Source organism: Triticum dicoccoides, chromosome 7A (assembly GCF_002162155.2).
Source record: "Triticum dicoccoides isolate Atlit2015 ecotype Zavitan chromosome 7A, WEW_v2.0, whole genome shotgun sequence".
Taxonomy (NCBI): domain Eukaryota; kingdom Viridiplantae; phylum Streptophyta; class Magnoliopsida; order Poales; family Poaceae; genus Triticum; species Triticum dicoccoides.
In genome coordinates this window covers 329,404,950-329,428,406 of record NC_041392.1, presented here as the reverse complement: position 1 = coordinate 329,428,406, position 23,457 = coordinate 329,404,950, and the positions used below count along the sequence as shown (strand labels likewise).

The 23,457-nt window shown below is 44.3% G+C and overlaps 1 protein-coding gene across 1 annotated transcript; it reads right to left on the bottom strand.

Annotated features, from left to right (window-relative positions):
- Positions 1-5,232: 5,232 nt before the first annotated feature.
- LOC119328659 (ADP-ribosylation factor 3-like) lies at positions 5,233-17,363 on the bottom strand. Its single transcript, XM_037601640.1, has 8 exons — positions 17,055-17,363; positions 16,907-16,945; positions 16,733-16,795; positions 11,724-11,742; positions 10,156-10,267; positions 6,902-6,949; positions 6,395-6,525; positions 5,233-5,602 (listed from the first exon to the last, which is right to left on the bottom strand). The coding sequence occupies exons 1-8, from the start codon at positions 17,155-17,157 to the stop codon at positions 5,569-5,571; spliced, it is 549 nt and encodes a 182-aa protein (XP_037457537.1). The 5' UTR covers positions 17,158-17,363; the 3' UTR covers positions 5,233-5,568.
- Positions 17,364-23,457: the final 6,094 nt, after the last annotated feature.

Here is a 23,457-nt window from a genome sequence, read left to right as displayed (position 1 = left end):
TGAATATGACTTACAAGATCGGATCTAGAACATAGATATAATGCTGAAAACATAAACGGTTCAGATGTGAAATCATGGCAACCGGGCCCAAAGTGACAAGCATTAAGCATGGCAAAGTCATAACAACATCAATCTCAGAACATAATGGATACTAGGGATCAAGCCCTAACAAAACTAACTCGATGACATGATGAATATCATCCAACTTCTCACCGACCAGCGAGCCTACGAAGAAATTAGTCACTCCCAGTGGGGAGCATCATGGAATTGGCGATGAAGAAGGGTTGGTGATGACGAAGATCGAAGATCCCCCTCTCCGGAGCCCCGAACAGACTCCAGATCTGGCCTCCCGATGAAGAACAGGAGGTGGCGGCGGCTTAGTGTCGTGAAACACGATAATTCTTCCTCCCTGGTTTTTTTCACAAAATATAGGTATTTAAGGAGTCAGAGATAGGGTCTGCAGGGCCACCAGGTGGACACAACCCACCTGGGCGCACCTAGAGTGGGCGCCCTGGTGGGTTGTGCTCACCCAGGGGGGCCCTCTGGTGGTTCTTGGCTCCAGTATTTTCCTTTTATTCTGAAATAAATCTCCAAAAAGTTATGTTTCATTCCGAGAACTTTTATTTCTGCACGAAAACAACACCATGGTAGTTCTCCTGAAAACAGCGTCAGTCCGGGTTATTTTCATTCAAATCATGCAAATTAGAGTCCAAAACAAGAGGAAAAGCGTTAGGAAAAGTAGATACGATGGAGACATATCACGTATGTACAACCATGCTGCGAGAAAGTAAATATGGCTACATACGTACATACGGGCGGGGTCTCGAACACATAGAGCGGCGGCGTCCTGTTCATCGGCAACCAACCGGCTGGGTCGGAACAGAGGAAACAGCGTCGCGTTCATCGGGAGGCAACCGACTGGGTTGAAATATGTCATGTTTATCGGGAGCCAGCCGGCTTAGACGAAACAGGCGAAACAAGGTCCGGTGTACCACGGAACGGAGGAAACGGCCTTCTGCTCGACCGCGTACGGTCGAAACGGGGTCCTGTTCATCAGGAAGGGTCTGGTGTACCACAACACGTAGGAAACGGACTTCTGTTCGAGTTCCTGCGGTTGAAACGGGGTCCAGTTGATCGGGAGGGGTCTGCCGTACCGCAAAATGGAGGAAACGGACTTCTGTTCGAGCACCTAAGGTCGAAACGGGGTTCTGTTCATCCACCGTCTACTGCCTTGCTCCAGCCTCCACAGGCTATTGTTCATCCACCGTCAACTTCCTCCAGCCTCCACCTGCTACTATTCATCCACCATCGACTTCCTCCAGCCTCCACCTGCTATTATTCATCCACTGCGACTTCCTCCAGCCTCCACCAGCTATTGTTCATCCACGGGCCACTGTTCATCCAGCCTCCACCGACTATTGTTCATCCAGCCTCCACGAGGTCCTGTTCATCCACCCCCAACCGGCTGGGGTGCGGCGGCCTCCTGGAGGTCCTGTTTAGCAGTAACCGCCTACTACAACGGGGTCCCAGTTTGTCTAACTAAATGATCATCCCAGTTATTAGAAACCTGATCAATAGAATCCTCCACTCCCAATAGCAGATGACCCTCTTTCGCACTGATAACTTTCCTATTATCACAATTTGGAATCCAAGCATCATCCAAAATATTAATATTCCGACCATTTTCAACTCGTTATATATGACCATGTTTCAAATAATTCTCGCTGCCATAATACTTTGCCAACTAAGCAAGGAGCCTTTTTAACTTTGTATTCAGTAAATCGACATTAGGAAAGTACTTAACTCTCAAAACAGTAGCACATAAAGAGTCGGGGTTCTCGAGAAGGCATAAAGCCTGTTTGCCAGCATAGCCGGGTTGAAACAATGAATATCATAAAAAGTCATGCCTCCTTGATTCGTTGGGACACATATTTTCACCAAGCCATCCAATGAATCCTCCTTCGGTTGTCCTCATCTCCCCACAAAAAATGCAACATCACATCAATAATTTCTTTATGAATCTTTTTAAGAATTTTAAAGACCGATAATTTCTTTCCAAATCTTTTTAGGAATTTTAAAGACTAACACTACATACGTAGGAATAGCTTGAACACCAGACTTGAGGAGAATTTTCTCCCTCCAACGAATAATAATTTTTCTTTCCAACCATTTTGTTTTCATGATAATACTATCAATCAAATGCTAAAAACTAGCAATTTTATCCAACCCCACATTAGCTGGCAATCCTAAATATTTACCATTGGCCTCGGTCATGATATTCAAAGCGGAACACATATGTTTTACAATCTCGACCCTCGTATTAGGAGTTTAGGACTAAAGAAGATGCTACACTTATCAATACTCACCATCTACCTTGAGGCAGCACAATACGAATCCAGAACTAACTTCAAAGCCTCAACAATGTGCTTAGCTTTCATGAGAGTCAGGTCAAATCAACAAAGGGAAGATTGGTGATAGGGCCCGTGCTTAGCTTATGGTCAGACTGAGTGGCCTTTCCTCAAGGAGATTAGAGATTATACTAAAACAAGGCTCCAGAGAGAATTGGGTAAACTTTATTATGTAATGTGTTTCCATTGCTGTTAAGTTTAATGCAGAAGATAGTGAAAGCTTCAAGCCTACAAGAGGGTTAAGACTGAGAGACCCACTATCTCCTTATATTTTTCTTTTATGTACGAAGGGCTCTCTTAATGCGTGCGAAGAGAATGAAAATATTTTTGGAGTAAAGGTTTGTAGACATGCCCACCCTTAAGAAACGTCTTTGGTTGTTGCCCAGTTTGTGAAAATTCTAGTCCCACCAGTTCTCCCAGTTTGTGTGAATTTCCTCCGATCGGTTCATCAGACCGTAAGAAACTGAATTTCCTCCAATCGGTTCATCAGACCTTAAGAAACCACACATTTTGCTAGCTCCAGCTTTTCTTATCCAACCAGCTGTAGGTCTGGTCCAGTTTTTAAAACTAGGGTTTTTATCAATTTTGCCATCGGCTGTATAGCACTATTCAGTTTTGCCACTAAACATTTTCACTACTCAAAATGCCACTGTTTTGTTAGATCAAGCTCAAAAAGACCATTTTTTTCACCGTTACCGTTTGATGAGGACATCCAAACCATGGGCAACACACCACCAATCATCAACGATCCAATCACAAGAAGCCGCGCAATGCAAATACATGATCAGGTGAATGCTAACTTAAGTATATCATTTGACCTTGAAAACATGGTTGTTCCTTCACCTCCTTTATTGTTGGTCGAACTCAGGTGCGATATCGAAGAAGGCCAAACACATTTCAGTCCGGGCAAATCAATGTTTTATGGCGAAGGAACAAAGTTAGGAATTTATGAAGAATGAGTTATCTGCTGAAGAAACATTGTTTCGATTCTGACGAAACAATGTTTTGTACAAGTTTGCATATTCCAACTTGCAAAAGGTTCCCAGAATCGAGTTTGCTGCTGAAGGAAACATTGTTCGACTCCAGTGAACAATGTTTGGTCGGGAACTGCCAACCACCTCCAACGAGAGAATTCCAGAAGCTACCTCATTAAGTCTTGAAGCCATTTAGTCAAACAAAGTCGGTTCGCTTTCACACCTAAGCTGGTTCAGAAGCTAGTTCTCTTTCACACCTATCAGGGGGTTGTCCCGATTATAAATAGGCTAGCTCTTCCCTTCGTTGGGGACTTTTGCCATTTCTATCAAAGACCAAAGACATAGACTCCTCTTGAGATTGGAGAGCTCTTGTTACCCTTATTCTCATGATTCCTTGAGAAATTGCTCCTAATTCGTGCTCCACGATTAGATCGTGTTGTGTGGATTAGAGTTCGTGGTTTCCCTTGCGGATTGCACCTATCTCATGCTCCACGACTTGAGTGTGGTTGTGTGGGGTAGTATTGCGGGTTGTGGAACGGTGAATGTTTGGATTGCAAGCTTCGGTGAGCCTCCTCCTCGTCGGGTCATAATCTCTTATTTTCCATTTTTCGGCTGCTTGCAGCTAGTTATCCCCATCCATTTATCGATCCTACGCCATGAAGATCGGACCTCCCCTTGTACTCCCTCTTCTCCGAAGACGGGGTCGCATCATCGTTTGGTCAATACACGTTGACTGAAGTTAGATGACGAAACTACCCCTATCCCATTCATAAGGGGAGCAAGAGAAAAAGAGAATAAAATTTGGGAGGGAGGGCCATGGGGTACACAAGCACGCGAGCTAACCAACTGAGCCACAGAAACAATTTGTTGTGTTAGGAGATACAAGCCTTATATACTGATGTCTGAACCTAACTAAACAAAACCCCGCCCAGCTCCGGCGCGCCCCCACTCACTGTAGCTGCGGCACCTCCCGCCGAGTGCAGCCACCCATCGCAGCTTTGGCCCTTCCTCCCGCCCGCACCGCCACCACAGGCAGGCAGCTCCGGCGCTTCTCCTGGCTGACTCCGCAGCTCCTGGGGACCGCCGAGTGCAGCCACCCATCGCAGCTTTGGCCCTTCCTCCCGCCCGCACCGCCACCACAGGCAGGCAGCTCCGGCGCTTCTCCTGGCTGACTCCGCAGCTCCTCCCCAGTCTTGAAGTGCAGTTGTTCCACGGCAATGGTGATGGACAGCAGGACCGAATCGGAGTGTTGCATCGGCCACAGGACGCCCCAATATGACATAGGCTCTGAAATTCCTGCATTGTGAGTATACTAATTCTCGGTGTGCGTGTGTGATTCAGTATAGCTTGTAGACTTCGAAATTTGTATGCATAATTTGTAGTAGCTGACTTTGCCTTACTGATAATTACCCTTACTGATAGTTGCATGCAATTTGGTACTTTCAAACCCAAGCTCAACTAGCTAGCAACCAGAAAAGATACGAGACGTTGCCGTGTTGGACTATTATTCCATGTAAAGATATAAGGGATATATAAGTCACAACATCTCGTTAGCTTAGTTGGTTAGCTCGCACCTTCCAGACGGTAACGGCGGAAAATGGTATTTCTGAGTTTGTGTCTAACAAAACAGTGGCATTTTAGAGTAGTGAAAACATTTAGTGGCAAAACTGAGTAGCGTTATACAGCCGATAGCAAAACTGGTAAAAACCCTTAAAACTATGGCTCCAACACACAGTAACAAACTAGTAGATGTAAAGCAGTAGTCCTATGTTATTTTTGATGATTACGGTAAGCATATAACTTTGTAAATGACATGATTGGATTTCAGGGATTGAGTAACTTCAGGCATCTGATCTGGTCCCAGCCAAAGAGACGCGGAAAAAAAATTGCGAGTTCAATCATTGGAAAAGAAAATGGGGTGAAATTTTACGCGGTGAAGCCACATATTTCAAACCGTAATCGTTTGCTCGGTATTTTCTACAAATATATTCTTGCTCTCGACATGGTACACCTAGTGTTGTATCTGGAAACTTCAACAAGCACTCTACAGAAAACTGATTGTGTATAACTTCCGGAGTAAAAATAAAGAGATTCTCATTTTCACGCAGACTAGCGAGAAGGCTGTCATCGTCCCTGTTCCTTACCATCAAGCAATGATTCACGGAATGGAGGCTGGGCCTCCTACATTAGCTGCCTCCGGACTTGAGCGCATTACTGAGCCTGCAGCAAACAATAATCGGCCGGTATCAGCAATGACTTCCATCGAATCTAACCAAGACCGTTTGTTGCCCATATATTGCGTACCGAAAGCGTAATAACCAAATCATCCATAATCTAAAAAAACCACAAAAATGGTAGTACAATAACTTACGTAACAGCACATTTTGGATGGGTTGGTCATGACGAGCGAGGATGCGCCAACAAGTTCCATGTACTGGGTTCGATCCTCTTCTCCCATTATAATTCCTACTATACTATTTGTTTCTCTGTCCCACCGACAGATGGGCCACAACGATGGACAGAGATAGCATTGGGCAGCTGCCACGCCAGATATAATCGTACGCCACAGGGAAACAAATGGCCTCCGTCAAATTTGATTAAAATGTGCTGTTATGTAAGTTGTACCATTTTTATGGGGTTTTTGAGATTATGCGTGGTTTTGTTATTTTGCTGCAAGTTGGTGTACTCTGGGTGTAAGTAATTCTTTAGGGAATGCATAAGCATGTCGCTATCTTATTAGACGTCTGGTGATAAGACACTAAAACTTATAGACAGTAACAAGTAACAACTAACAAGGGAAAACAGTCCTTTCTTATGTGAAATGAAATCATCTAGTCATTATCCATGTCTAACCAGAATACTGGGCATGGGCATTTTCTAACGATTTGAAGAGGGGATACAGGATTTGCAGCCCCCTGCCATACCACCACAAACAAAAAAATAGATTGAAAATATAGAAAAGAGCAAGTATTCATCTAGTCACTTTAGAAAGGAATGTTTCATTCAACTTACCAGTTCAAGCCTTCAAAAAGCCCCTCCCCTTTTATAGCAGATGTTTTGAAAATTGCCCATTGGCGGCTCTTAATCTTGTGAAGTTCTAATGATTCAGTTATGGCAGCATCATTAAGTGCACCTGGAAGGTCCTGGATAAGAAAAGACATCACAATAATGAATTAGGTAAGATAGCATATCAAACAGGATGCGCAACAACCTGCATCCAAAAGGTATTCAGACAAGTAAATTCACCTAGAAGCATTTATTTCCTTCTAATAAAAAAAGAGCAGCCAATGAATGATGATAGTTAAAGTAATTTCATGGAAACTCGTAAAGGCAGGTGCCTTGTTAGTAGACAATAGATCCAAAAATGTACTGCAGAAATAAGAAAAGACTGCAGGTATAGTGGAAATCATGAATTATTACAAGAACTTTGTTGTTAGTTCTGAGAACAGTTGCAATGTCCAAGTAACTATACAAATTTCAAAACCGTATATAAGAAATCAAATATGTTTGTTTCTTCACCTGTTTATTTGCATATACAAGGACAACCGCACCTTTCAGCTCATCCTCCTGCCAGTACAATGCACACAATGAGGTAACATATGCAATCAGATAATTATCTTGAAAAAAATACATCCTGGCCACTGAATACATCTGGCTCAAAAGACCCTACCGTCAAATGGAAGAAATTGCACTAGGTAAGTTGTTTATGTGGTCAACATGCATTGCCAAATCACACATCACCTTTCAACATGCAATTTTTTGTGATCTAAAGGCTCCAGGTCCGGATGGCATGCCGGCAGTTTTTTATAAGTTTTGGCATTTGGTCAGACCCAAGATTCAAGAGGAGGTCCTAAGAGTTCTAAATGGTGCAGTAATGCCGGAGGGATGGAATGAGACAACGATTGTGTTGATTCCAAAGGTAAAGAACCTGGAGTCTCTTATGCATGCTTTTTAAGCTGATCGCCAATGTTTTAGCAAACCGCTTGAAGGTGATTCTTCCGGAGTTAATATCCCCAACCCAATCAGCTTTTGTTCCCGGACAGGTGATTACAGATAATGTTGTTTTAGCTTAACCCACCTGATGCACAAGAAGAAAGGGGGTAGACAAGGGCTAGTGGCAGTAAAGCTTAACATGAGCAAAGCATATCGCCAGGTGGAGTGGAGTTTTCTGGAGGGTATGATGAATGCTTTGGGTTTTTCGGCTGCACGGTTGAATGTGATCATGACTTCTGTTCGATTGGTTTCCTATCACGTCAAGTTCAATCGGAAGTTAACACGCTTTCCGCCCACAGCGAGGCTTGTGCCAAGGAGATCCACCATCACCGTACTTGTTCATTTTGTGCGCGGAGGGTTTCTCAGTCTTGCAGCAGCGTGCTGAATTGGACCAATCCATTGAAGGGCTACAGCTGCTAGTGCAAATCAGCTGCAGGAGATACCGGCCCTGTACGAGGCCCGGTCAGGGCAAAAGATCAACAGAGACAAATCCTCAGCGTTCTTCATTAAAGGAACAAGTATGGCGAAGAAACATCAAGTTCTTCAGGCTCTCTGTATACCCCGAGAATCCAAGAACAAGCGATACTTGGGTTTGCCTGTAAATATCAGAGCAGCGAAGAGTAAAGAGTTCGAGTACATCAAAGAAAACATTTGGAAGAGGATGCAAGGGTAGCTAGAAAAGCTCCTATCTAAAGTAGGAAAGGAAATGTTGGTTAAGGCCGTCGCCCAGGCCATACCGACGTGCACGATGTCCTGCTTTGATTTGACCAAAAGCATATGTGAGCAAATCAGTGGCATGATTGCAAAGGTATTGGTGGAGTCAGCAGGACGGCAATGAAAAAATGTCACTGGATAGGCTGGGAAAGGTAAAATGTTGATGAAGTCGAAGAGAACTGGAGGCCTAGGGTTTAGAGACTTACGCATATTTAATATGGCCATGTTAACTCGTCAGAGCTGGCATTTTTTGCAGAACCCGGAGTCCCTCTGTGCGGTGGTGCTGAAGGCGAAATACCATCCGAATTGTACGATTATGGAAGCAACAGAATAGCCAGGCATGTCTTATACCTGGTGTAGCATCCACAGGGGCCGGGGGAGGGAGTGATTTGGCGCATAGGAGATGGTTCACAAGTGAATGTGTGGTCTGATCCGTGGCTGCCAAGAGGGACAACAAGAAGGCCTTATTCGCACCAAGGGCAGACGATAATTACAAAAGTAAATGAATTGATCAACGCGATTACGGAATCATGGGATACGGAATTAGTACAAGAGCTGTTCTCTCCGGAGGACTCAAAGGTCATCCTTGGGATCCCACTCAGATCAGGTATGGAAGATTTCTTGGCATGGCATCACATAGAAAGAGTGTGTTCTCGGTAAAATCGGCCTATCATCTAGGGGTCAGTGTAAAGGAAGCGGAGAGGAGACAAAATGCTGAGTCTTCCAGTGGCCGAAGCCAAGTTGTGGAGAAATGGAAGCATATTTGGCAGCTGCAGGTGCCTGGTAAGTTAAGCATGTTCCTTTGGAGATTGGTGCATAACACCTTACCCACAAGAATGAATATAAAGAGGAAAATGATTGAATTGGACACTAGATGCCCTATGTGTTCTAGGCTTGATGAGCATAGTGGTCATTTGTCTTTGAAGACCAAAAAAGTAAAAGCTGTCTGGAGGGAGCAAGGACTTTGAGGATGTGTGCTTGCAACTCTGAATGAGCGGACTTCCAAAATCTGATGCATCAGGTCTGCTTGCTGCCTGTAGAGAAGAAAATGAGAGTGGCGGTTCTTCTATGGGATTAGTGGGCAACACGGAATAAAACCAATGCGGGTAAGAAGCAAAAGACGGTTGAGGAAGTGAGTATGCTTATAAATAAACATCTGCTGGAATTCTCAAGCATGAAACAATCACCATCTCCACAGCCTGCTTGTCAGGAATCCCGGAAACCTCCCGAGGCGGGGATCGTAAAGATAAACATTGACGCAGCATTCAGAGAAATGTCCGAGGCCGGAGCTTGGGGATGTGGCGTGTGATGAAACAGGGTCGTTCCTAGAGGCGGCTGCCGGGAAAATGGAACATGTACGGAGCTCACTGCAAACTGAGACGACTGCATGTCTTAGGGCGATTGAAGGTGCAGATGATCTGGGAGCACAAAGAGCCATCTTCGAGTCAGATTGCCAAACGATGATTGGTGCACTGAAAGGGCGCAACTACGATACTGCGGACCTGGGAGTTCTATACCGTGAAGCTAGAAGGTTATGCCATGCCTCCTTTGTGTTCTATGATTTGATGTTCTGCCGTAGAGAATGTAATAAGGTCGCACACACGTTGGTGCAGTTCAGTTTAGAGGAGGATGTGCCTCTCACCGCGTGGACTTTTGATGCCCCTGATTTTTTTTCCGGGTATTGTGGCGAGCAAGTCGGCTGTGCACCAAGTTTAAGTGGAATACAAGTTATTCCTTTCAAAAGAAAATCACGCAATGGTAGTTGCTATTTACAGTGTACTTGATGCCAAAATCATCCAGTAGATCAAAAGCAGAACAGGAACCCAAACAGATAACTAGCAAATAGTCTTTTAACCACATCAATTTTGTGTAAACCACTAAAATCGATCACATATCTAGTTGATCACTTCAAAGTAGCATTCCCATGCTCCCGTAGTGCAATTAGCATTGACAATCAACATTATTTTGTGAGAAATATCTGAACCCTTGTATTACCAATGTGCATTGTAGGAGAAGCACATCCAATTGTGATATAAATCAGAGGCTTCTTTCATTGTGATGCATACCTCAAGGATGGAATGAAATTCTTCTTTTGCAGTTACCAGCCTATCAGTATCACTTGAATCAACAACATATATGATAGCCTGAGTGTTTGGAAAGTAGCATCTCCAGTATGGCCTAGGAACACACACAAGAAAGAGCATACTCAGTAGTACATCTCAGATTTACAGTCTATATAATGGTAGAATTTGCAAGTGGCTCATGACAGGCATTTCACATTCTGCTAGTAAAGGGATGCAGGGCAGATACCAGAATTATTAACTCAAGCTGAACAGCATACTCACTAGTACAGTACATCTTAGATCTACAGTTTTATATAATGAAAGTGGCCTGAATTAAGCTTTAAGAGATTACATGCCAGGTCTTTATTGAACAATCTCCCAAATCGAGGAATGAAAACAAGAAAATGAAGCCATTACAAGACTAATGCTCCTTGAACAGACTGAGTGGCGCTGCTAGTACACAATAAACTAACAATGACTGCAACAATCAAGATATGCATACTGAAATAGTTTCAACAAATACAAATACAGATCTTCTTGAGATTCCAGCAGCAAATGAGGTAAAACAACCAAATTTCTCAACAGGTCAACAAAGGTTGATCAGATAAACTACAGTAGAGTAACTAGAGTTATAAGCTTCAGATGTCAAAAACTATAAGGTCTATAAGGTCTTCTAAGATTCAGGCCTTGAAATAGTAACTACTGTTGCAACATGATGATATGCCTTCCAGAGACAGCAAATTGTGATAAGTTCATCTTCTCTCAAAAAAAAGGACATCATAGACACCAATACTTAAATGACTGGCAAAAAGATCAATTATGTTGGAGTTAATTAACCTTGCTGTATAGGTAATTAGATCATGTTTATTTCTGACTTAGGCATGTATTGAAGCTGCGGTAGTGTGTGCACGTCAGAGGTGTGTTTCACGTGTGCACACAGTGCAAAGCTAAATTTGTTTAATTAGTAGTGTCAGTTAGGTGCATGCCTAGTTAGTAGTAGGAGTGATTCACATGCATGCATGGATAGAGTTTGTTAGAAAGGCTTAGTTGTAGACCTGGTAATCACCAACGTTGTGCAGAGAGCACATCTCCAGGTGCAAGGAGAAAGGCCGAAACTAAGAGTGATCGGAGAGGTGGTTATTAGTTGTTGACTTGTTGTTTCTACCGGCTAGTGTGTGTACATCTAAAATGCATTGTAACGAAGTTCAGTTGTGTGAAAGAGTGAACAAGAGAAAAGGCACACTAGCTAAAAGGCATTGTAACCAAATTCAGTTGTGTGAAAGAGTGAACAAGAGAAAAGGCACACTAGCTAAAAGGCATTGTAAGTTTGTAACCAAGTTCAGTTGTGTGAAAGAGTGAACAAGAGAAAAGGCACAAGTTGTGCAGCGCCAAAGCCTCTCTGTGTTCTTGCGTGAGGCTCTTCTTCTAACTTGAGCTAGTGTGTGTATCTCCTGGGCAACTCCAACAAATTACTGTGGGAAGGCATTACTCCAAAATGGCTATAAGTTGAATAAAATAGTTACATCGTAATGACCGATTTTGGATATGGATACTCGCTGTAAAGAATGTACCTGATGCTTGTTTGACCACCTGTTGAGAACAAAATTCATGTTAAAATCTCAAGGTGGATATTCTGAAAGAGCAGGCATAACATAACATACTAGCATAGCACTAATAAAAAATGAAGGACACAAGCTTTCCTCCAGAAAGAATAATATTAATGCAAAACTTGGCAATCAAAAGAAAATCTCACCACAGCTTAAAAAATTCACTTAAAATGCATAACCATTAAACACATTACAACCAAATATTTCATGAAGGGTAGATGAATGTGCTTCATATTTGGGTAATCACCCACATAAGCAAGAGTATACAGGCATAATAACCTTCACAGCAGATTTCAAAATCTCAATCCATAATGTAGATCTTATGTCACAATGAGGAGAGTCATTCAAGTTAAAACAACAGTTATAAGTTATCACTTTTAAGTGATATTATCTTTGAAGGTGGTGTATTACAACAAGCATTTGTAGAGATGGTGCGCTAGAAGTTAAAACCCCGGATGAATGACTACGGTAAATAAACAGCAATTTAGGACATCAAAGCGTTGTTATTTTGGTTGTCTATATAGTTTTCCTTATGCTAGATTAGCCAGCTCTAACAATCATGGACCCATCAATCACAACCAAATGGGCGAACAAACAGAGCAAGTTTTTGTCTACAAGGCAAATCTACAACAACAACAACAACAACAACAACAAAGCCTTTAGTCCCAAACAAGTTGGGGTAGGCTAGAGGTGAAACCCATAAGATCTCGCAACCAACTCATGGCTCTGGCACATGGATAGCAAGCTTCCACGCACCCCTGTCCATAGCTAGCTCTTTGGTGATACTCCAATCCTTCAGGTCTCTCTTAACGGACTCCTCCCATGTCAAATTCGGTCTACCCCGCCCTCTCTTGACATTCTCCGCACGCTTTAGCCGTCCACTATGCACCGGAGCTTCTGGAGGCCTGCGCTGAATATGCCCAAACCATCTCAGACGATGTTGGACAAGCTTCTCTTCAATTGGTGCTACCCCAACTCTATCTCGTATATCATCATTCCGGACTCGATCCTTCCTCGTGTGGCCACACATCCATCTCAACATACGCATCTCCGCCACACCTAACTGTTGAACATGTCGCCTTTTAGTCGGCCAACACTCAGCGCCATACAACATTGCGGGTCGAACCGCCGTCCTGTAGAACTTGCCTTTTAGCTTTTGTGGCACTCTCTTGTCACAGAGAATGCCAGAAGCTTGGCGCCACTTCATCCATCCGGCTTTGATTCGATGGTTCACATCTTCATCAATACCCCCATCCTCCTGCAACATTGACCCCAAATACCGAAAGGTGTCCTTCTGAGGTACCACCTGGCCATCAAGGCTAACCTCCTCCTCACACCTAGTAGTACTGAAACCGCACATCATGACTCGGTTTTAGTTCTACTAAGCCTAAACCCTTTCGATTCCAAGGTTTGTCTCCATAACTCTAACTTCCTATTTACCCCCGTCCGACTATCGTCAACTAGCACCACATCATCCACAAAGAGCATACACCATGGGATATCTCCTTGTATATCCCTTGTGACCTCATCCATCACCAAAGCAAAAAGATAAGGGCTCAAAGCTGACCCCTGATGCAGTCCTATCTTAATCGGGAAGTCATCAGTGTCGACATCACTTGTTTGAACACTTGTCACAACATTATCGTACATGTCCTTGATGAGGGTAATGTACTTTGCTGGGACTTTGTGTTTCTCCAAGACCCACCACATGACATTCCGCGGTATCTTATCATAGGCCTTCTCCAAGTCAATGAACACCATATGCAAGTCCTTCTTTTGCTCCCTATATCTCTCCATAAGTTGTCGTACCAAGAAAATGGCTTCCATGGTCGACCTCCCAGGCATGAAACCAAACTGATTTTTGGTCACGCTTGTCATTCTTCTTAAGCGGTGCTCAATGACTCTCTTCCATAGCTTCATTGTATGGCTCATCAGCTTAATTCCACGGTAATTAGTACAACTCTGAACATCCCCCTTGTTCTTGAAGATTGGTACTAATATACTCCGTCTCCATTCTTCTGGCATCTTGTTTGCCCGAAAAATGAGGTTGAAAAGCTTGGTTAGCCATACTATCGCTATGCCCCCGAGACCTTTCCACACCTCAATGGGGATACAATCAGGGCCCATCGCCTTGCCTCCTTTCATCCTTTTTAAAGCCTCCTTGACCTCAGACTCCTGGATTCGCCGCACAAAACGCATGCTGGTCTCATCAAAGGAGTCGTCCAGTTCAATGGTAGAACTCTCATTCTCCCCATTGAACAGCTTGTCGAAGTACTCCCGCCATCTATGCTTAATCTCCTCGTCCTTCACCAAGAGTTGGCCTGCTCCGTCCTTGATGCATTTGACTTGGCCAATATCCCTCGTCTTCCTCTCTCGGATCTTGGCCATCTTATAGATGTCCCTTTCACCTTCCTTCGTGCCTAACCGTTGGTAGAGGTCCTCATATGCCCGACCCCTTGCTTCACCAACAGCTCGCTTTGCGGCCTTCTTCGCCATCTTGTACTTCTCTATGTTGTCTGCACTCCTATCCAGGTATAGGCGTTTGAAGCAATCTTTCTTCTCTTTAATCGCCTTCTGGACATCATCATTCCACCACCAGGTATCCTTATCTTCGCTTCTCCTTCCCCTGGACACTCCAAGCTCCTCCGAGGCCACCTTACGAATGCAAGTCGCCATCTTCGTCCACACATTGTTCGCATCTCCTCCTTCCTCCCAAGGGCCCTCCTTAATGACCCTCTCCTTGAATGCTAGAGCTACCTCCCCCTTGAGATTCCACCACTTCGTTCTAGCGACTTTGGCACGCTTATCCCGCTGGACACGAATCCGAAAGCGGAAGTCAGCAACCACCAGCTTATGCTGGGGTACAACACTCTCTCCAGGTATCACCTTACAGTCTAGGCACGCACGCCTATCTTCTCTTCTCGAGAGGATGAAATCAATCTGGCTAGAGTGTTGGCCACTACTAAAAGTCACCAGATGTGATTCTCTCTTTCTAAAGAGGGTGTTAGCTACAATCATGTTGTACGCTAGAGCAAAGCTTAAGACATCTTCTCCTTCTTGTCTACAAGGCAAATCTATTTGACACAAAAGAATGTTATGTTAAATTTCCACATCATGCATTGGAGATAAAAAAAAAAGTTTAGGATTGTTGAGTATTAATCTAAACGAAGCAATGAGGATATGGCCACGCGTCACCCCAGCCTGCAGCCTGCAGAACCAACTAGGCTCCAAGGTGGCGGCTCTGCGGGTGAGTCGGTGCTTCATGTGAGAAAGGAGGAAACCTGGAAACGGTGAGGAAAGAAAAAATGGAGAGATGGGAGAGGGATGCGTTGGCTCAAATCACTATAGTGTGTAGCGCTCGGGGACGACGATGATGCCGGGATGAGGAGCTCCGGCTATGGAGACGCTATGAAGCATGGGTTAGGTAGCGGCCAGGACTTTTTCCATGGCAAGGGTACGGAGCGCCATCCATGATGTGTGATGTCGGATCCAACAACGACTGGGCTTTTTCTATGGCGCAGAGCATGAGTTCGACTGTACGTGGGAAGCCAAATATGGTCGGAGGGCTCCAAACCTGGACGCACCACCCCCTGATATTCAATTATTACTATAAGTTTTCATTGGCTCAGGTTCATATTACGTGCAGATTGCAGATTAGAATCCGTTTCAGAGTCAAATTGTATTTCCTTTTGAGCCGGTTTGTAAGCCAAGGTATCCCTACTATATATTGAGCCTCTCCCACGATCAATAAAGCATCAGAATTCACAGTATTACTCCCTCCGTCCGAAAATACTTGTCATCAAAATGGATAAAAAGAGATGTATCTAGAACTAAAATATGTCTAGATACATCCCCTTTTATCCATTTTGATGACAAGTATTTCCGGACGGAGGGAGTACTTCCTATTAGAACTAGGATAATTAGAGTTTGTTCCATCTGGTATCAATTGGCGGACGATGACAAAGCCAACGGTGACATCAACCTCATGCTCAAGGAGCTACCGGCCCAGTTAAAGGAAGTGATGGTGAAACGGACCACCAAGCGCCTTCGTGGAGGGCCTCGTCCAATGCCTCAATGCCCTGGAGCGGCGCTTCACCACCTCCCGCCTTTGTCGACCCTCGAGCCTGGGCGCTCAGCATCACCGACCCGCACGTGGGCATTTCAACCGGCAGCCAGCGGCTCCTCCACCACCTCCTCCATGTCGGTCCATGCCTCCAACACTCTCGAAACCATGTCGGCCTAGAGTAATTAGAGTTTGTTTCATCGGTTGGGATCAAGAGGGCGAATTTGGAGGAGAATTTTGGGTGAAGGAGAGAGATTCGGGAAGGATTTGAGGCAATTTTTTGGAAAGAGAGACTCTGGGAATTATCTGGGGAAGAATATACAAATAGAATGGGAATATTCTGGAGATGGTGGGCCCCAGTGAAGTGCTGGCCTGAGGGGAAAAACTAACTGATTGCCTCCTTTTACATCTATGTGGATGCACGGGGCAGCACCTTGGTGCTGGTTCCTTTGCTCCTGCCCTAAGTATGCTTTACTCTAGTGAGTCCTGCTAGGCAAATTGGTTATAGGTTTTGCTTCCTTTGCTCCTGCCCTAATTATGCTTTACCCCACTGATTTAAGCATCACATCAATTACCTAACCTAATTTAATTGAAATACCTAAACCTCATTCAATTGAAATAAACATAAGGAAGACTCCAAGATGGTATTCAAAGGGTGAGAACACATTGGCAACATACAGCAAATCGTCCAACATGATCCAATTTTTCACATAAGTATCAAAATTGTATGTCAAATCCTGATAAACTTCAACTTGTGTGGTGCTCTGTGTTAGTTATGGCTATGAATAATACAAAGATTGTGCTTTGGATATATATCTATGTGATTCGTTACTTTTTTTTTTGCGAATAATGTGATTCGTTAGTTCTAACACTAACATTCAAATGAGGGGCGAGGATACGTGTCACTTACCGAGATCCCAAACTTGGAACTTGATGTTATTGTACTGCACCGTCTCCACGTTGAACCCGATCGCTGCAGCAAGACACACACGGACACAACACCACCTCACATCAAATCTAAGCTCGATCCATACACATCAAAAGAAATGCACACACTAGTTGAGCACCAGAACAGGAAACCCACTTGGGATCGTGGAAACGACCTCCCCCATCTGCAGCCGATCTGCAAGCCACGCCACATGAATCAGAATTCAGAAACACGAACAAACAGAACCGCAGATCCAAGGAGGAACCACGGAAGATTCGGGGCGAGGGAGATCGGGCTCACTTACAGAGGATAGTAGTCTTGCCGGCATTGTCGAGGCCGAGGACGAGGATGCGGGCCTCGCGGTTTCCGAATACCGACGAGAAGAGCCGCGTGAACACGATGCCCATGACGGCGCCCCTACGCGGCGGAGGGGCGCGAGCTAGGGTTTCGTTGGGGGCTTGGCGGCTTGGGGTCGTGAGATCTACGACGGTAAGGGAAGATCTGGAGCGAGTGAGCTTGCGCGCGCGAGTGCGGAAGACGAAGATCTCCCCCACTTCTCGCCGATAGGACAGAGTACGGAGGTCGGGAGGAGAAAATGTCAGGCACGGCCCGGTTCACTTCTCTCTTTAAAAAAAAGCTTAGTAGTATTCACCATCGATCCAACGAACACTATAAATAAAAAAATGAATTCAGGTCCGTACACCGTCTAGTGACGACTACAAGCACTGAAGAGAGCCGAAGACGCGCCGTCGTCATTGCCCCTCACTCGCTGGAGCCAGACAAAACTTGTTGTAGTAGACAGACGGTGACAGTGTTCTGACTAGGGGATGCTAACCACATTGGCCTCCTAGTCATGGGACGGGCCAAGGACCCAGATAACCAAAGAATGGGTCATGTCCATCATGCCTCCCAGCGTGTTTAAAATGGAATCCTCAGAAGACTTGTCACACATGTCAAGGCATGTTTAAATCATCGGCAAGCTTATACATAGATATAACCAACCTACATGTAACCCTAGGTACTATCAGCCCCTATATAAGCCGAGTGGTTTAGTCCATAAGGTAGAGTTTTTTAGAGACATTATACGATCTTAAGATAGATCATCTTGTACTTTGTACCCCATCACATCAATACAATCAAAGTACACGTACTTTAAGAGAACCCGAACCTATGTAAACATCATGTTCCTCTTGTGTCATGTTACCATCAAGCTAAGATCCACAGCTCAGGACCCCCTGCCTGAGATCCGCTAGATTCAACCCCGACATTGATGGCTCATACACATTCCGTTGTGTGGTCAAAACAGCTCGATGGCTCATCTTTGGATCGAGCGCAACATTGGTTGCTGGAAGACCTTCTTCCCCAGACAGCTTTTTGTGTTTGGCGGTGTCACGCCGATTCTACTGGCCACCTCGGCTAGATCGAGAATTTCGCTCCAGGCCAAACCAGCAGGTTTGAAAACATGGCATATGTTGCAGATGCCCACGACAGACTCGCGTTTTCGGGCTGGTGTCAGACCAGTCTGAGCCTCGCTGATGCCAACATGCTGATCTTGGATTCAATCTCGGATCAGGACCACAGCGCGATCATTCATCGGATTTTGCTTCGAGTTCGGAGCTGAACAATGCCTCGTCGGATCAGACGTCAAGTTTGACCGATGAAATTCCCGAGGCATTGTCAGATGAAACCTCGGCAAAACTTCAGCTAAGCCCGGTTTTTTATGTCGCTTGAACTATGTCGGTATTTCCCCCAAGAGGAATGGATGATGCAGCAGAGCTATGGTAGGTATTTCCCTCAGTTATGAAACCAAGGTATCAATCCAGTAGGAGAACCAAGCAACACTATGTAAACGGTACCTACACACAAAGAAACAAATACTTACAACCCGACGCGTATAAGGGGTTGTCAATCCCTTCTCCGGGTAACGGCGCCAGAAATTATCTAGTTGACAGGATAAAATTGTAATAGATTGGATAAATAGATCTTGATTAAACACGAAATAAAAGATGCAAATAAACAAGTGCGGCAAGGTATTTTGGGTTTTTGGAATAATAGTTCTCAAAATAAAATTCGCAAATAATAGTTCGGAAAGCAAATATGAGAAAGAATAGACCCGGGGGATGTAGATTTCACTAGTGGCTTCTCTCAAGAAAATAGCACACGGCGGGTAAACAAATTACTGTTGGGCAATTGATAGAACTTCAAATAATTATGACGATATCCAGGCAAAGATCAATATATAGGCATCACATCCAATATTAGTAGACCGACTCATGCCTGCATCTACTACTATTACTCCACACATCGACCGCTATCCAGCATGCATCTAGTGTATTGAGTTCATGGAGAAACGGAGTAATGCAATAAGAACGATGACATGATGTAGACAAGATTTATTCATGTAGGAATAGACCCCATCTTGTTATCCTTAATAGTAATGATCAATACGTGTCTTGCTGCCCCTTCTGTCACTGGGAAAGAACACCGCACGATCAAACCCATCACAAAGCACCTCTTCCCATGGCAAGAAAATCGATCTAGTTGGCCTAACTAAATCAGAGATTCAAAGAAGAAATACGAGGCTATAAATAATCATGCATATAAGAGATCAAAGAAGACTCAAATAACTTTCATCGGATCCCAACAAACACACCGCAAAAAGAGTTACATCAAATAGATCTTCAAGAGACCATTGTATTGAGAATCAAAAGAGAGAGGAAGCCATCTAGCTACTGCCTACGGACCCGTAGGTCTACAATAAACTACTCACGCATCATCGGAGAGGCACCAATGTGGATGATGAACCCCTCCGTGATGATGTTTAGATTGGATCTCGTGGTTCTGAAACTTGCGGCAGCTGGAATTGTATTTCGTTGACTCCCCTAGGATTTTTGGAATATTTGGGTATTCATAGGGCGAAGAGGCGGTGCGGGAGGCCATCCAGGTGGGCACATCCCACCAGGGCGCGTCTAGGCCCCCGGGCGTGCCCAGGTGGGTTGTGCCTGAAGGAAATATGCCCTAGAGGCAATAATAAAGTTGTTATTTATATTTCCTTATATCATGATAAATGTTTATTATTCATGCTAGAATTGTATTAACCAGAAACTTGATACATGTGTGGATACATAGACAAAACACAGTGTTCCTAGTAAGACTCTAGTAGACTAGCTCGTTAATCAAAGATGGTTAAGTTTCCTAACCATAGACATGTGTTGTCATTTGATGAATGAGATCACATCATTAGGAGAATGATGTGATGGACAAGACCCATCCGTTATCTTAGCATAATGATCGTTAAGTTTTATTGCTATTGCTTTCTTCACGACTTATACATATTCCTCTGACTATGAGATTATGCAACTCCCGAATATCGGAGGAACACCTTATGTCCTATCAAATGTCACAACGTAACTGGGTGGTTACAAAGATGCTCTACAGGTGTCTCCGAAGGTGTTTGTTCGGTTGGCATAGATCAAGATTAGGATTTGTCACTCCGAGTATCTGAGAGGTATCTCTGGGCCCTCTCGGTAATGCACATCACTATAAGCCTTGCAAGCAATGTGACTAATGAGTTAGTTGCGGGATGATGCATTATAGAACGAGTAAAGAGACTTGCCGGTAACGAGATTGAACTAGGTATGATGATACCGATGATCGAATCTTGGGCAAGTAACATACCGATGACAAAGGGAATAATGTATGTTGTCATTATGGTTTGACCGATAAAGATCTTCGTAGAATATGTAGGAACCAATATGAGCATCCAGGTTCCGCTATTGATCGGAGACATGTCCCGATCGTGGTGATACACATATTCATAATATTGATGCCAAAAGCTGCAAAGTTGATAATGATCGTGCAACATATTTGTGGCACTGCTGTTTAGGTCATATTGGTGTAAAGCGCATTAAGAAACTCCATGCGGATGGACTTTTGGAATCACTTGGTTGTGAATCATTTGATGCTTGTGAACCATGCCTCTTGGCAAGATGACTAAGACTTCGTTCTCCGGAACAATGGAGCGAGCCACTGACTTATTGGAAATAATATATACCGATGTATGCGGTCCGATGAGTGTTGAGGCTCGCGATAGGTATCGTTATTTTCTGACCTTTAGAGATGATTTGAGTAGACATGGGTATATCTACTTAATGAAACACAAGTCTGAGACATTTGAAAAGTTCAAAGAATTTCAGAGTGAAGTGGAGAATCATCGTAACAAGAAAATAAAGTTTCTACGATATGATCGCAGAGGCGAATATTTGAGTTACGAGTTTGGCCTTCATTTAAAACAATGTGGAATAGTTTCACAACTCACGCCACCTGGAACATCACAGCGTAATGGTGTGTCCGAACGTCGTAACCGTACTTTATTAGATATGGTGCGATCCATGATGTCTCTTACCAATTTATCACTATCGTTTTGGGGTTATGCATTAGAGACAGTTGCATTCACGTTAAACAGGGCACCATCTAAATCCGTTGAGATGACACCGTATGAACTATGGTTTGGCAAGAAGCCTAAGTTGCTGTCGTGGGTTTGTCACGGCAGATGTCCTTGTGAAAGGACTTAATCGTGGAGCCATCGCAATGTGTTAGCTTAAAGAGGTTAAACCGGACAAGGGGGCACAAGGAATTTTATACTAGTTCGGCCCCTTCGATGAAGGTAAAAGCCTACATCTAGTTGTGATTGGTATTGCTAGGGTTTCGATGACCAGAGAGCGAATCCGCTTTGACTGGCCCTCGAGTTGTTGTTTTCCTGTCCCTAAACTGCTGCCGGGTCGTCCCTTTATATACATAGGTTGACGCCCGTCGGTTTACAGAGTCCCGAAGCCGGATCATAAACGTGTCCGGTTCGGCCTCTACACTTCCTATCTTACAATGCAAGTTACATAATAAGGTCGGTTTACATCTACAGGCCTTAACTCGCCTTTGGGCCTTGGGCCTCCATAAAGTGCCATCATTCTGACGTCTTCATGGGCTTCTAATCTTCATAAAGTTAATCCGGCTACTCCTAGCCGGTTTATGCCCAGTAGTAATATCCCCAACATTAGGCCCCAGATTGGTTTGAACTTGTTCATGTCAATCTTCAACACTTAGAAAAACTCCTCCTTTGCATCTTTACCTTGATCTTGTAAACCGCTGTGACGTCATATTCCAGGATCATGATAAAGCTGAGGATCACCTTCATTAATGCATATCCAGCCATCGAGGCGACACCATTATTAACTATCCATTTTTGAGCTCCTCGATTCCCGCACTTGTCGCTTTATCGCTTCGCCTTATAAATAGGGCCATGGGTCCTTATCATTTTTTTCCCTCGTCTCCTTTGCTTCTTATTCCTCCTCGCGACACCTCTGCCCCTGAGCGCCGCCGCTGTCACCGAGCTTCTCCTATGCTTCGACAAAGGCCGCTGCATCAACTTGACCGTTACCAGAGACACACGATGTTCCTCCGTTGCTTCAATCAGTCGCTGCAAGTTATTTCTTTTCCCCCTTTGTAGATCTGTCTAGGGTTTCGTCGTTCTTCACAGTTCATCGAAGTTCCTCAGAGCTCCGGTGTTGCTCTTCTCTGTTCCTCCTTAGACTATGGATAGAAAATCTCAATCTTGATATATTCCGCATAATAGTTTACCTTCCGCTACCACAACAAACCTTTTGCACACGAAAAACTGATCTGAACCTTTACAACCGGCTTTGGGTCCAACCCTTTTTCGGTCAAAATATTTTTGCTTTTCTGTCTTCGGTAGATCCAAAATTCCCATGTCCCTTTGTGGAACCTTTTTTACCTTACTTAGTCATTCTTACCTTGGATCTGTATCTTTTTACCACATAGGCGGTTTACCTTTGTAAAAGCAACCTAACACATACCATTAGTCCCCTGGTGAACCGGCAAACCCTTTTTACCTCCATTGTTATACTCCGGTTTAACAACATGTGCCTACTTTTGTTTTGATATTGTATTGTCATTCATTGTTGTATCAGTCTCCGGTTTATGCAATTTCACACATCTGCATATGTTTATTCCATTGCATCTTGCGCACCACCATGAATCATTCGTAAACCGGCATTTCCTTTTTAGCTTTTCATTTCACAATGGCCAAACAGTTTGCCGCTTGCAACTGGGCTCCTTCCTGGATCACCGAAGAATAATTGAACGGAATGGTCAGTATCGGCACCTTGCCGAAGAAAACAGAAATTCGGTGGCGAGTTCCAGGAACAGAGAATCCTCCTACCCCGAGGCAGGGTGAGGTAGTAGTCTTTGTCGACCACATAGGTCGTGGTTTCAAACCGCCCGGGTCGAAGTTTTTCCGAGATGTTCTTGCCAGTTTCCAACTCCATCCTCAAGATATCAGACCCAACTCGGTGTCCAATCTATGCAACTTCCAAGTCTTCTGTGAAGTATACTTATAAGAAGAACCAAGTGCTAAGCTGTTCCAGGACTTTTTCCATCTGAACCGGCATACAGAGTTTGTAAATGGTCCCAACACTGAACTTGGCGGTGTCTCTATTCAAAAGCGGAAGGAAGTTGAATTCCCTCATGCCAAACTGCACAGTCACCCTAAGGAATGGAACCAGACTTGGTTCTACTGCAGAGATACCTCTCCTGAAGATGAGAATCCTCTTCCAGGCTACCGTGATCACCGACTTTCTAACACTCATCCAATGCTGCAACATTTGAGTTCTGCAGAACGGGCCAAATATGCC

Bases quoted from the DNA above. Each gene is read 5' to 3' on its own strand.
- LOC119328659 (XM_037601640.1), bottom strand. From the start codon at position 17,157: ATGGGCATCGTGTTCACGCGGCTCTTCTCGTCGGTATTCGGAAACCGC. The intron at 16,946-17,054 runs GTAAGTGAGCCC...CGTGGCTTGCAG, and splicing joins CGGCAAGACTACTATCCTCT to ATCGGCTGCAGATGGGGGAG. The intron at 16,796-16,906 runs GTGGGTTTCCTG...GTCTTGCTGCAG, and splicing joins GGTCGTTTCCACGATCCCAA to CGATCGGGTTCAACGTGGAG.